This window comes from Phaseolus vulgaris, chromosome 7, assembly GCF_000499845.2.
Source record: "Phaseolus vulgaris cultivar G19833 chromosome 7, P. vulgaris v2.0, whole genome shotgun sequence".
Lineage (NCBI taxonomy): Eukaryota > Viridiplantae > Streptophyta > Magnoliopsida > Fabales > Fabaceae > Phaseolus > Phaseolus vulgaris.
In genome coordinates this window covers 21,471,296-21,485,136 of record NC_023753.2, presented here as the reverse complement: position 1 = coordinate 21,485,136, position 13,841 = coordinate 21,471,296, and the positions used below count along the sequence as shown (strand labels likewise).

Genomic DNA, 13,841 nt, shown 5'->3' with positions numbered 1-13,841 from the left:
TATAGGCAGTACACATGGGGTGTTTGTTATATTAGTATTAGTATGTGCATGTAGTTTAGAATTCCCAAATTATCCTTCATATCACAATCATGGTACTGATAAAGACTTGACTAACGCAAGTGACAAGTCCTTTGTATCAATAAAATATACGTCATTTGCTTCTTCATATCATATCCTTTCTCTCTCTATATTTATAACTGTTCGCGTCACTCTCCCCTATTGTTCAGTTGGGGTTTTGGTTTTTCAGTGTCCACTCTGTTCTCGCTGTTCATTCAATTGTAACCGCCACACCACACCACACCAATGCCGCCTCTGCCACTAGACGTGATAATCAACACTCGCTTGCTTTTCTTTATACGGCCAATACGAATTTAATGACAATCACCGATACGATTTTTTTTTCTTCTCAATTGAACTTGATTGGCGGTTTTTTGTTTTGGATTGTTCTTTTGCTTAGTTAGTGCTATAATTTTGTTTTTATTATTGGCGGATGATTCTGACGTCGTTGCTGTTGTTGTGGTGATGTGGTGCTGCAGCAGGACGAGGTGATGCCGGATCCTCCTTCAGATGCTCCCGAGATGGAAGGTATAAAGAAATGACGACGCTGTTTATGTTGTTGTTGATAATGATAATGTGTTCACCGCAAGTGTGCGTGGACTGTTGAATGAAGGGGAACTTGTTATCGCTATTGGATTTTCTTTTTTAATTCTGCAAATGTGAATTGTAGTTTGCGGATTGAAAGGTTTATAGTGTGAGAAGAGGGCTGCGTTTGACTGATATTTAGATATTTATTCTAATTGCTGAAGAATTAGGAAACAATGTTGTAATTTGGTATATACTTTTTAATTTTTTTTGTAAGCAATGATTCCGTTCTTGCAGTATTTCTGTTGTTGAGGCTTGCATGTTGTTAGGAAGTTTAAAAATTGCTTTGTTATTGGGTTTGGAATGAAGCTCCACCTAGGCCTAGTGCTACTTGTTCTCTTTAACTTGGGAAGTGAGTCCCGACTTTTAAGAATCCCTCCTCTGCATTGCATTGCATGGAGTGTTTGATTGAGGTAATGTGTAATCGGAGATTCTTGATTTTTTGTCGTTCATGTTGTGGTCTTGATTGATTGGGAGGTGGGTAATTTCGTAAACTTTCCAGATTTTTTCCACCATTTTGTTTGTGTCTGGATCTGCTTGATCGCGGAAGTGGGTAACTAGTTCTGAAAGTTTTTTCCTCTGCATTGTACTGACCTGTTTGATTGGTGAAGTGAGCAATTAGTGTCAATATTCTTTCGTTCTCGTTGATTGCTGACCTTCAGATATTCAGGGAATTTTATGGAAATAAATCAATAAGGATTTAATAATTTTAATGTTGGCATGGCTGATCAATTTTTTTGTTTTTCTTTAATTGTTCAAAACAGAAAGCTCGAGTTCTGTTGATGCACTAACTGTGGATAGTCTGTTATCTGGGAGGTTCACATGGACTATTAAGAATTTTTCAAGGCTTGATAAGAAAGTATATTCTGAAATTTTCAATGTTGGGGGTCATAGATGGTGAGTGGATTTTTTCCTGTGTTCTTTTGTTGCCAATGCTAGTTAATTTCGCAAGTTTTGAATGGTGGTGCTGACTGACATTATTTGCAATGAGCAGGAAGATACTTTTATTTCCAAAGGGGAATAGTGTTGATCATTTATCACTATATCTAGATGTTGCAGATTCAATGATGTTGGCTACTGGATGGAGTAGATTTGCCCAGTTTTGTTTGACTGTTGTTAATCAATTCAATACTCAATACTCTTTCAGAAAAGGTAGTTTCTCTGTGACAGGTGTCTCACAAAAATGTATCCTCTTTATTATGTGGATACAGAAAATGAGGAATTAAGACCTAAATTCTGATTGGATATAAATTGAGTTTTTTACTACTAGGAATTTGAATGATATTCCATGGTTATTACAAACTAGATTTTATACCTGTGTGTTCAAGTGTTCAGTTCTTATGTTATTAATCATTTTGAAGTTTATTAGTCATAATATCAATTAATAATTGATATTATCATATTATTATATAGTTTGAAACTAGAGTACTGATGTTAGGTAACTCACAAATGTGCAATCTTGCAAACTTCACACTGGCTAGACATACAGCTACAATGGTCCCTTTAAAAACTTGAGCTATCTTCTTCCCTTGAGCATGCTTTCCGTGTTGAATTGAGTCCAATCTGTTCTCAGTTATAATGTCCTTCCCCTATAGTCTCTCCGCATGCTTATCCTTAGTTATTGATGTTCTGCTTGTTTCTTTAATGTAGTTTGCTTGTCTGATGGCAGTTTGATTGGTTGTTTTCTAAGCTATTTTATTATCTTTGTTTTTGAGTGATACCTTATCTCCTCTGTGATGTATTTCTCTTTTATTGAAAAAAAGGATTGATTTTTATTTCTTTGTATATGACAGAATCACAGCATCTATTCAATGCTCGTGAGAGTGACTGGGGTTTCACTAATTTCATGCCTCTTGCTGAATTATACGATCCTAGTCGAGGTTATTGTGTTAATGATACATGCATAGTTGAAGCTGATGTTGCTATTCGTAAGGTTCTTGATTACTGGTCACATGACTCAAAAAAGGAAACTGGTTATGTTGGACTGAAAAACCAAGGAGCTACTTGTTACATGAATTCACTTCTTCAGACACTGTTTCACATTCCTTATTTTAGAAAGGTTAGTAAACTGTGGAAGCTATTGTTTATTTATACAAAAGTAGACATTGTTTATTTATACAAAACTAAGCATCTTACATGAACTATTATTATTACTAACAGGCTTTGTACCACATGCCTACAACTGAGAATGACATTCCATCAAGGAGCATTCCTCTAGCATTGCAGAGTTTATTCTACAAGTTGCAGCATAATGACACTAGTGTAGCTACAAAAGAGTTAACCAAGTCATTTGGATGGGATACACATGATTCATTCTTGCAGCATGATGTCCAAGAACTTAATAGAGTTCTTTGTGAAAAGTTAGAAAGCAAAATGAAGGTACAATATTTTTTCTTGGCAACAACTTACAGCAATGTTTGAATTTGTATTTCTCTTGTTAAGGTGGTAATTGTATTCAGATTTGCTTCTGGATCAGGGAACTGTTGTCGAAGGCACCATACAGCAGCTGTTTGAAGGTCACGACATGAACTATATTGATTGCATCAATGTCGATTACAAATCAATGAGAGAAGAATCATTCTATGGTATGCAACTTATGAGCTTGCTGTTTATTTCATAAATCCATGTTCTTATATCTTATGGAATGAAATTATACTTTTTTTTTATCACAGATCTTCAGCTTGATGTTAAAGGATGTCAGAATGTATACGATTCCTTTGACAAATATATTGAAGTAGAACAGCTTGAAGGTGATAACAAGTATCATGCTGAGTGGCATGGTTTACAGGTAAAATCTAATTCCAAGTGTTTTTTATTTTATTTTTGTTGTCAAACTGAATTTTTTACCTTGTTTTTTGGTTTAGAACTTGATTGTTGATACTTCTTTTTTTTATGAGCCTCACTCTATTTTGTTTATTTTTTTCCTTTATTTTCTTCAAGTTTTGATTTCCAGAAATATAAAATATATTGGTTTTGTTAACAAGGGAATGCAAGTAAAAAGTTTTCATTTTGAAAGAAACTTATGGGATTCTTTAATATATTAAATAAATAAAAAAGGCCATGGATAATATTAGATAAGGATACAAATAAATTTTTGTATTGATGAATAAATTCTTTATTTTTATTCTAATTTTATAATTTAAAAATAAAACAAAATAAAATAAACAAGCTATGTAGCACAAATATGGACACTGACACGACACGGATACAGATATGGAGATACGTATAATCTCTAAAATGTAGGACATGAGGACACAAATCTATATATTATATAATTTTGAATTATATAAATTGAAAATAAATATTTATGTGCAAAAGTATGTTTTAAATTCTTTTGGGAGCAGGAAGATATTTTTCATGATTGTTTTAAAATAATTTATTCCTTATTTTTATAATCATAATAAAAATTTATACAATAAATTTGAGTTTTTAGAAAATTATTGTATTTATACCTTTTAAAATTGTGTTATAGAACCATGCTAGAATTTTCAAAAATCCAAAAAATACTTTTTGAATTGAACACTTCACCGATAAGTATCCTACGAGTGTCGTACGAGTGTCGACACCGATACGTGTGTCCGACACGGATACACCATTTAAGAGAAGTGATACTCTGTACATCTAAGCTTTTCATGATGGCATAATGATAGGAGCCTGCGGACTTCGTTTTTCTTTGTGGTGCTTTGTTGTAAAACTATTTCTTTAATATTGTTGATTTTGGTATTTTTCTTCATTATTGTTACGATCAATCACCCAGGAGGCTAGGAAGGGTGTTTTGTTCGTTGATCTTCCACCTGTTCTTCAGCTGCAACTAAAACGGTTTGAATATGATTTTATGCGCGACACCATGGTAAAGGTCAGCAATAAATAGATTCATATTTAATTCTTTCCTATTTTGTATATTTGTATGTTTCAATGTACTTGTCAGCATTGAATAGAATCAGATTGAATTCTTTCCATTTTTTTGATATATTTGTATGTTTCAATGTAATTTTTACCTGTCATAGCTTCGTAGGAGACATAGGAGCATGTGTTATATAGAAACACAAAGACATTGTCCCTCTCTTTATGGATGATCTCAAGAAAAGGAATTATATTGATACTTACAGGCTTACTTACTTTTTAAGTACCTCAGAAATTTGGATATTTTTAATTGAGTTCCTATTAAATATTTTTTGTTCTATTTAGTGCTCAAATATTTTTTTTTTTATTCAGGGATGGGATGGCATGACTACTTCTATCTTCTCGTCTCCAACTCATCGATAATCTCGCTTCTTTCCTCCTCTCCAATCTCCTTCAAGTCGCTTCTTCCCTCTCAAAAAGTGAGTTGATCAGCAAATTGGAGGAGATTGGAGAGGAAAGATGCAAGTTGATCGGCAAGTTGGAGACGAGAAGACAGAATTAATGACCACATCATAACAAAATTAAGCCACCGGGTTCTCAGACAAGAACAAAAAGTATTTTGACCACTCAACAAAACGATTTTTTTGATAATAACTTAATTAAGCCTTGAGACTCTTAATATTTGTATACAATAGGAACTAATTTATGATGATAAGGGTTTATAATTTTTATTTTGCTTTTATCATGTCTAAGAAAGAAGTATTTTCTTAGCTGGCTTTTTTATTGTGTAATGTTTGTTCGCACTTAAGTAGCATAAGGTTTTGTTTGTCATTGTTCTAATTTTTATACATATATATGTATATATTTATGTATCTTACATTTAAAGAATCCTATTTATTTTTTGAATGAATAAATATTTTCTGGTATCAAATATGTATTGTATCTTTACATCATATCATCAACCACTTCACGGGTGTCGTAACCTGGTTGATCACTTAACATAAAAGTTCAATCCACATGCAAACAAAAATTCCATATCTTAGATGTAATAGAAAGTTACTAACACCTCACATATTATATGCAAATAAGTGACAAAATTGACGACTCTATGATATTTTTTTTTATCTCTAACAGGTCTATGTTTTATGGGGATCCAAGAGATAAAAGTAGAGTTAATGTTAACCCAAATTTTAAATTTTTGGAATTCATAAAACAATTAAAAGGATCTATCACCTTGTTTATTTAGTGGGAATAGGAAGGACGGAAATGGACAAGATGGAAATATTAAATTCCCAACATTTGTTTCAGAGGATAACTTGGAAGGAGGAAAGTTTATTTTTACAGCTCCACAAGAAAGTTTATTTCTCTTTTCACTTTTTCATTTTATTTTCTTAAAAAGATAAATCAATTTTATGCAATTTAAAAATAAAAATACTAATTAGTTGTATGTAAAGAAATTAATGGAATAAAAATATAATTTTTAGATTATAATTTTTTAATTAGTAAGAGTATATTTCATTATTTATTATTTTACCCTCTCTTTGACTCGTCTAAATAAACAAAAGATTTTTCCCCATTTTTTCCTTATTTCTATCCATCCGAACAACTATTTCTCTATTTCAGTTTTAAATTTAATCCGAAAAGAAGCATCAATGATGTCCTAGCTTAGGTAGAAAAACTATATGTAAATCCTCTGGCCAGAGAGCCTTTTACGTTTTCACAGTTCAAAGAATCTTCATTTCTTCTTCAAAGGGTCTCTCCAGGAAGGAAGGTTTTCCCCATCGTGTTTTTGCTACTCCTTAATCATATTCTTTTTAATTCCCCTCTTGCCATCTTATGAAAAAGGTTAAAATTCAATTCTCCTTCCTTTGCCCATCATGAAGATTTTGTTGGTGAGGACAAGGGGATAGAATAGAATAAGCTATCTATCCTATTTCAATATATTGTTTGGTGAGCCAAAGCTAGGATAAACTTTAGTCACCTTATCCCATCCTGCCCATTAGTTTATAAATTATCTGTTCGGTGGGAGAGCTGGGTTAGGTAAGAGTAGTAGGATAGGATGTTTTTTCTTACCCACTTAGTCAACAATATTCTTTTGGGTTACCTCTGTTCAGTACATACTATGATGATGTAATTACCAATTAAGTATCATCTACTTGAAGGAAAATATGTTATTTCTCGTCTTGGATGTTGATGTTCATTTGTAAATTGTTAATTTTTGCCCTTGATGTTCATTTATAAATTGTTAATTTTTATTCTAAAGCATCTTTAAGAGTGACCATCAACTTGATTTCCAACAGATCAATGACTACTATGAGTTCCCCCTGCAACTAGATCTTGATAGGGACAATGGCAAGTATCTGTCTCCGAAAGCAAATAGAAACATTCGCAACCTTTATACACTTCACAGGTATTGGTATTTCCACATCCTCAATTTTATAATTAGCTGAGGTTCTGTTCAATGAAATGTTCCATGTACTTCAGCGTTGACTTTTTTCTATTTAATGGCTCTTTTGGTCCTTTTGGAATTGTATGATATACTGCACTGTGAAACTAAGGTAGTAAGGCTACACTTGTCTCTGAATGGTGGAAAATTGCAAGGTGCAGAATTTGGAATGAAAATCACTTCAATTTAATTGGTATGGTAAAAATGTGGAAGCTTCAAAGTGAAGTGCACCTATTTTACACTCAATGATGTTTGAATTTTAGCCACTCCCATACCGGGAAAGTGAAAATCAAAATCGCTATGGGTGAATTTGAAAGAACTTATTGACAGGGCTTATCTCATGAAATAACAATTGTGCAAGTCCAGGACAACTTAAGAAAATAGCTGATGATGTTCAAAATAACTTATGCGATAACATTTTAACTCTATTTTCTCTTCAATTATGAAAACAACTTTTGAAAGTGTTTTTATGGGAAGAATTTATTCAGTAAGCACTTACTTAAGCTATTTACTCAAACACACCCTAAATCCCATATCTTTTCACTGACCTTATTTGCCATATAGTCATAAATTCATAATAAATCAAGTAATTAGGAATTAGCCATGTAGCAGAGTGGTGACTTATGTTTCAAAATACTTAACAGTCTGCATTTAGCTACAGTTTCACTTTAAGAGTCTTAGAGAAGGTAGGAAATTTGAATTAAAGGACACAGCACTACATCTATAGACTGAGGTTTTCTCATTTCTTTTTCTTTATGAGAATCCAGTGTTAGAGTATCACACTGTTCACTAGTAGTCTTTAATATAGTGGAATATTCTATACTGTAGCTGTACAGTTACTATTCAATACAATACTATATATTTGTAGTTGGCATGACTTTTCTATATTTATTTGATGTTGTAGTTGTAGTAAATAAATTGGTAGGCAATTGTTGGGTCCACAACATAATGAGTTAAGAGGTTAAGTATGTTTAGATGCTGCTTGATCCCAGTAGAATTTCCTGAAACTGACCAAATTTTGAGGTAGGAAGCTGTATAGAGTTTAAAATGTTAACTTGTAAATGGTTATACATTTGGCAGGCCATGTTAAGTCAAGCTACTTGTAGACTAACAAGCGTGTATTGTTACAATATTATGCATGTTAAATTTTAGGATATTCAGTTATTTTCTTCTGGAATCCATTTACAGTAATTTGAGGTTTAAGTGATTAGATTGAGGTTAACTGCTGGCTATATATGTGATGGATGCAGTCATCAATATGGTAAGAAAATATAATTCATTGTCAGAGCACAGTGTTCCTATACAAGGTAAGATAGTCATGAACTAATTGGAATTCATTTGTCTATCTCATGAAGATCAAAATTGGATTATATTTGTCAAAATGTGGTATAACGATGATTTGCTTTGTGCTAAATACATGGCCCTTCTAAGGAGAGATTGATCTCAAGGATTATAGGTTCTTTTAATTTGTTTGTTCTCTTTATTTTGTATGTATACATCTTTTTTGTTATGGATGACTATTTGTCCTCAATTCTTTGCAATTTTTTCTGTTCATCTTAATGAATTATTTATTTTATGATAAAAATTGATAACAAAATTAATTATGGATTTAGAATTTAGATTGATGGCACTGCCCTATATCTATATTAATTATGATTTTTCATTTGGTTGATCATATACTTACGGATCTTGTTTGCATCACCATTTTGTTTTCAGTGTTTTGGTTCACAGTGGTGGGGTTCATGGTGGACATTATTATGCTTATATTAGGCCAACTCTATCAAATCAGTGGTGAGTATTTGAGGTCTGTTTGCTTTGAGAAAATATGCTGTTGCATAATCAGAAGAATTATTCTGTAATTAAGTGCAGATTTCATTCTCTATTTATTAGGACAGATTTGTTAGTGATTTGATTTGATTTGTACAGCTTTAATTACCCATTATTTCTTGCTTTCATTACCTATTATTTATTTCCTTAATTAGGTTGTAAACCGTCTATAAATTGAGACGGTAATCACATTTGTAAATTATCTCAGAAATATATTTCATCTATTTCTTTCAACTTATACTTTTATATTTTAAGTTTTAACTAATAATCACAAAAGAGTTACTTTTTCACTTTCTTCCAATTTCAGTGTTTAAGGATTTGTGTGGGAACAAAAAGGAGGTTTTTTTCCTAGTTGTTGTGTGTTTTAGAGCTAATGGATGATCCTGAAGATGATTTGTTGGATCCATAAGAATTGCTAACTTTTTTTAGTTTTCCTTTGTCCATTGTTTATTAGTATTGTTTTGTACCATGCTCATTCTTTGCTGATATAAAGTTCGAATCACACTAGGTATAGCTAGCATGAGATGAGAGTTTACCCCCATTATATTTTCATGCTTAACATTTTATGCTGGTTTTCATTCCCTTATCTTCATTTTTCATTGTATATTACTGATTTCTTTTTTTTATAAGCACTAGCAACTTTCTTGTTTCAGGTTTAAATTTGATGATGAACGAGTAACACGAGAAGATTCAAAGAGGGCCATAGAAGAACAGTATGGTGGTGAAGAAGAGGTAATACTTAATAGTATTTCCTTGGTCCTTTTATCATACATTCTTGGATACTGATTTTGTCATTTTGTTTTAAGATTGTATGTCACAATTATTTTTTGTTATTTCTCTTCTTTTCCATAGTTACCTCATACCAACCCTGGGTTCAACAACTCTCCCTTCAAATTTACAAAGTATTCAAATGCATATATGCTTGTTTATATTCGTGACAGTGACAAGGATAAGATAATTTGTAATGTGGATGAGAAGGACATTGCCCAACACCTAAGAGTAAGATGTTTGACTCATTGATGTCATATTATTTTTGTTATATTTCTGATGCAAACTTTTTTTCACTTTCAAATTACATTTCAGGCAAGATTAAAGAAAGAACAAGAAGAAAAAGAGAAGAAGAGGAAGGAAAAGGCAGAGGCTCACTTGTACACCATCATAAAGGTTACAACTCTAGCTTTCCCTCCCTTCTAAGTTCAGTTTGTCCTATCTTTCTATGCTTTCTCTGGTTTCATGGGTCCTAAGAACTTGTTCAATGATACTATTTATTGGATCTAGGTTGCACGTGAGGAAGATATGCGTAAACAGATTGGAAATGATATATTCTTTGATCTAGTTGATCATGATAAAGTATGGAGTTTTCGCATTAAAAAACAAATGCCATTTATGTTGGTTAAGGTATGAACTATTATTTTTATCATTTTATTTGCAGATAAGAATTATTCATGTCTGGCCATCAATGCTCCCTCTATTTCATTTTTGCAAGAATTTTTTCCTTTCAAATTATTTTCAGTTGGAAAATGTTTCATCTTTCAGTTATGTGAATCATATGAAAAAAATTGTAAGATATAAATTACTGAAGTGGAGAATCATTTCTTCATCAAGTTTGTCATTGTTTGGCCATGGAAGTATGAAATTTCTGCTTCCTTTATGTCATTTTCTTCTTTTCTCTTGCTGAGCTCTGCAGTAGGGTTTCTCTTATGCTCGTTGTATATTTATTTTTCATGGATTTGTTTCTTTTAGATCATTGGTATCTTGGTGACAGCTACCTTACCGGTTGTTTTGAGACCTACAGTGGCAGTTGTTTGACCATATACAAATGGGGTTTTCTGTGCCCCTGAATATTTTCTTGCATATAAGATTTAGTTTTTGGTTTATTACTTGGGTTTTGCCCATGAAGTGATTGTCATCTGTTATGTATTGTCTTGTAGAGGTATTTGGCAGCCCTGCTGCGTTCTTACCTATTGCCACTCTCATCTGCTTTTTTTATACTCTAAAAAAATACCCAATCCTTGTTGGTATACTTTCCTTGTTGTGTCTTCATTAAAATTCTGAATTTTCAAGAAAAAAAAATTCATCCTCCCAGATACAACAAAATCACTGAAACACAGTTGCAGTAAAAACAAACCAGAAAGCACCCGCCCAGATCAAAACCTAATAATCAGACCCAATTGAATCCTGTTACCCAGCCACCATCAGTTGAAGTTAAGTACGAGTAAGGAACCAGTCGAACCTGGCAAAAGTTATTGAACTAAGGTTGGAGTTAGGTGGGAAAATGAGGTCCAATAGGATTTCCATTTGAAGTTGAATGAGTGAAAGGGTTGGTTTGCAATAATTCAGTACTGCTTAAATAATCATTTTTATTTTACCGGCTGTGTACTCCATGCTGAACTGTAATTCGTTTGATATCTGCTGAAACAGAACTTGATTCTTAAATTTCTTCTTATATTTCTGATGATGAAGTCTTTATCAGGAAGAAGTTGCTAGAGAGTTTAATATACCTGTCCCATGCCAACGATTTTGGTTATGGGCAAAGCGGCAAAATCATACATTCCGGCTAAATAGACCAATGACATCTAATGACGAAACTCAGTTGGTTAGTTCTTCACCCAAATTCCGATCTTGTGTCCCTAAATTGTATAATTATTTGTGTCTATATTATATTATATTATATTATGTTACGTTATTTTATGTTATGTTCTATTATATTATATTATATTATGTCATGTTATATTATATTATATATTAACCTTAATCATATGTGTTTTTATTTTTAAATTTTTATTTCTTGATTCTCCTAAATAGGCTGTCCTGTCTGAACCATAATGGTGAAAAAAAAGTGTAGACACTAAGCAATAATTATGGAATTACTTTTCTTGAGCTGAAAAAGATATAGTACAATGGTATTTAAAGGAAAAACAAAATCCTAATAAAAGGAAATAAATCTCGTGATAAATCCAGATTTTGTCTTTTGCGACTTCACGTCCCTACGTTGCCACCTTGGAAAGTACAATATCTAGTTGTTGATCTTCTATCAACAAGAGAACCTACATAATTTGCATTATTGTAGGTTTCAAGAGTTAGTCTTCCATTGCTTTTGAACAATATTCCCTTTCTAGGGCTACCCTTTAAGTAATATAGGATTGTATAAGCTGCTTGAAGATGAGATTACACCGATTCATGCATAAACTAACTGATGACGCTCATCGAATGACCAATGATGGCCATGTGTGAGTCAAATATATTAATTTTCCAACCACTTTTGTTTTACTGCTGATTCCTCTTCAGCCTTACATAACTTGTGATTGGGATCCATTGGAGTTGACACTGGTCTGCACCCAATTTCCCAATTTCTGCCAGAAAATCAGTTATATATTTTTGCTAAGATATGAAAGTTCCAGGTTAGAGTAGGCTACTTCAATACCTGAAAAATACTTTAATCTTCCTAGCTCTTTTAGTTCAAATTCTTGGACTAGTCTCTGTTTCAATTCTTCATTCTCTTTTTCATCATTTCCAATCATTATAATATCATCAATATAACCTAGAAGTACGATACCCCACCCTTTTTTCCAATGAATGTTTAGTGAAGAAAGTGTGATCTCTTTGAATTTGTTTGTAGCCAAATTCCTTCATAACTTTTGTCATTCTTTCAAACCAACCTATAGGGAACTATTTCAATCCATAGAGTCTTTCACAGTCTGCTATCTGCACACTTTATTTTTTGGTCTCCTTCAAACCCAGGTGAAATTTTGATGTTGGATTTCTTCTTCTAGGTCTCCATGGAGAATGACATTTTTAACATCATATTGTAGAAGTTTCCAATCAAAGTGGGCAACTAAGCATAAAAGGATCCTTACAATATTCATATTAGCAATTGGTGCAAAAGTCTCCTTGTAGTCTATTCTATAAGCTTGAGTGTATCCCTTTGCAAACAACCTTGCTTTGTACCTTTCAATAAACCCAAAAGTGAATATCCATCTGCAATCAACAATATTCTTTTGCAATGCATCCTTCTCCATTATCATGGCATGTCTCCATTCTTTCTTTAACAGTATTAGGGACAACAACAAAATTTAAACTAACAATAAAGCTTTTATGGTTAGCTGATAATCTCTCCAAAGAAACATAATTTGTTAGAGGATAGAGGTTATTTTGTGCAGTTTCTAGTGCCTTTTCCGATAGCTATTGGCAAATCAAGGTCATTTGGAGAGTTGAGAAGGTTCTCAATTTCTGGTAACTCTTTGAAGTTTTAGGTTCAAAACTTGGATTGAATTTATGGACTTGCCACATTTTTGGAACGCACTTGCTTCTTGTATAACATTGCTGAATCTTGGAAAACTATAGGTACAAACTCTTCGGGTTGAAGCTTTAACTATTCCTTTATTTTCTAGTTGCAATTCAATAGCATATTATCAGTTTCAATTTCCAATTTTGCCCCATAATTAATTTGTTTAGTTGTAGGTTCATTTTTGGAGGCTGTAGTTGGAGTATATGACAAAATAAAGGGTTCAAGGTGGTCATCACAACCTTCTGAAAGAAGTTCTTGGGAGCCAGCAATGGATAAAAAAAATTTAGTTTTAATAAAGGTGACATGAATGTAGATATACAATATTTAAGATGAAGGGCTATAACACTTGTAACCTTTTTGAGTTGCTGAATAACTGAGAAAGACTCATCTAACATCCCGGATCAAGTTTGTCTCTATTTTGGTTGTGGATATGTACAAAAGTTGTGCACCCATAATATATAGTCCTACACACGAGTTGGTAAGTCTCGGCGTACCCGCTATCGGGCCGCTATGGGCCGAACCATAATATATAGTCCCACACACGAGTTGGCAAGTCTCGGCATGAGGGGGTGTGTCGAAGATCCCACATCAACTAGAGATAAGGACATCCGATAGTATAAATTGGGTGCAAACCTCACCTTATAAGCCGATTTTATAAGATTGAGTTAGGCTTAAAATCCATTTCTTAATTGATTGAAAATAAACAGACACATCTTTGTTGAAATAATCCCTAGCATTGTTTGACCTAAATATGTTGACCCCAAATTGATTTTGAATCATTGAATGAAAAATGGG

At 32.8% G+C, this 13,841-nt stretch overlaps 1 protein-coding gene across 1 annotated transcript in view; it reads left to right on the top strand.

Annotated features, from left to right (window-relative positions):
* The first annotated feature begins 133 nt into the window (after positions 1-133).
* The window catches only part of LOC137828466 (ubiquitin C-terminal hydrolase 13-like), a 33,087-nt gene continuing 19,379 nt past the window's right edge, over positions 134-13,841 (top strand). The window contains exons 1-16 of the mRNA XM_068635063.1: positions 134-324; positions 537-585; positions 1,407-1,539; positions 1,637-1,794; positions 2,436-2,701; positions 2,803-3,021; positions 3,119-3,227; positions 3,315-3,430; positions 4,400-4,498; positions 6,786-6,895; positions 8,648-8,722; positions 9,412-9,490; positions 9,611-9,757; positions 9,842-9,922; positions 10,037-10,156; positions 11,232-11,354. Coding sequence (XP_068491164.1) covers positions 304-324; positions 537-585; positions 1,407-1,539; positions 1,637-1,794; positions 2,436-2,701; positions 2,803-3,021; positions 3,119-3,227; positions 3,315-3,430; positions 4,400-4,498; positions 6,786-6,895; positions 8,648-8,722; positions 9,412-9,490; positions 9,611-9,757; positions 9,842-9,922; positions 10,037-10,156; positions 11,232-11,354 — 1,905 coding nt within the window. The 5' untranslated portion in view covers positions 134-303. The remainder of the gene's footprint in view (positions 325-536; positions 586-1,406; positions 1,540-1,636; positions 1,795-2,435; positions 2,702-2,802; positions 3,022-3,118; positions 3,228-3,314; positions 3,431-4,399; positions 4,499-6,785; positions 6,896-8,647; positions 8,723-9,411; positions 9,491-9,610; positions 9,758-9,841; positions 9,923-10,036; positions 10,157-11,231; positions 11,355-13,841) is intronic.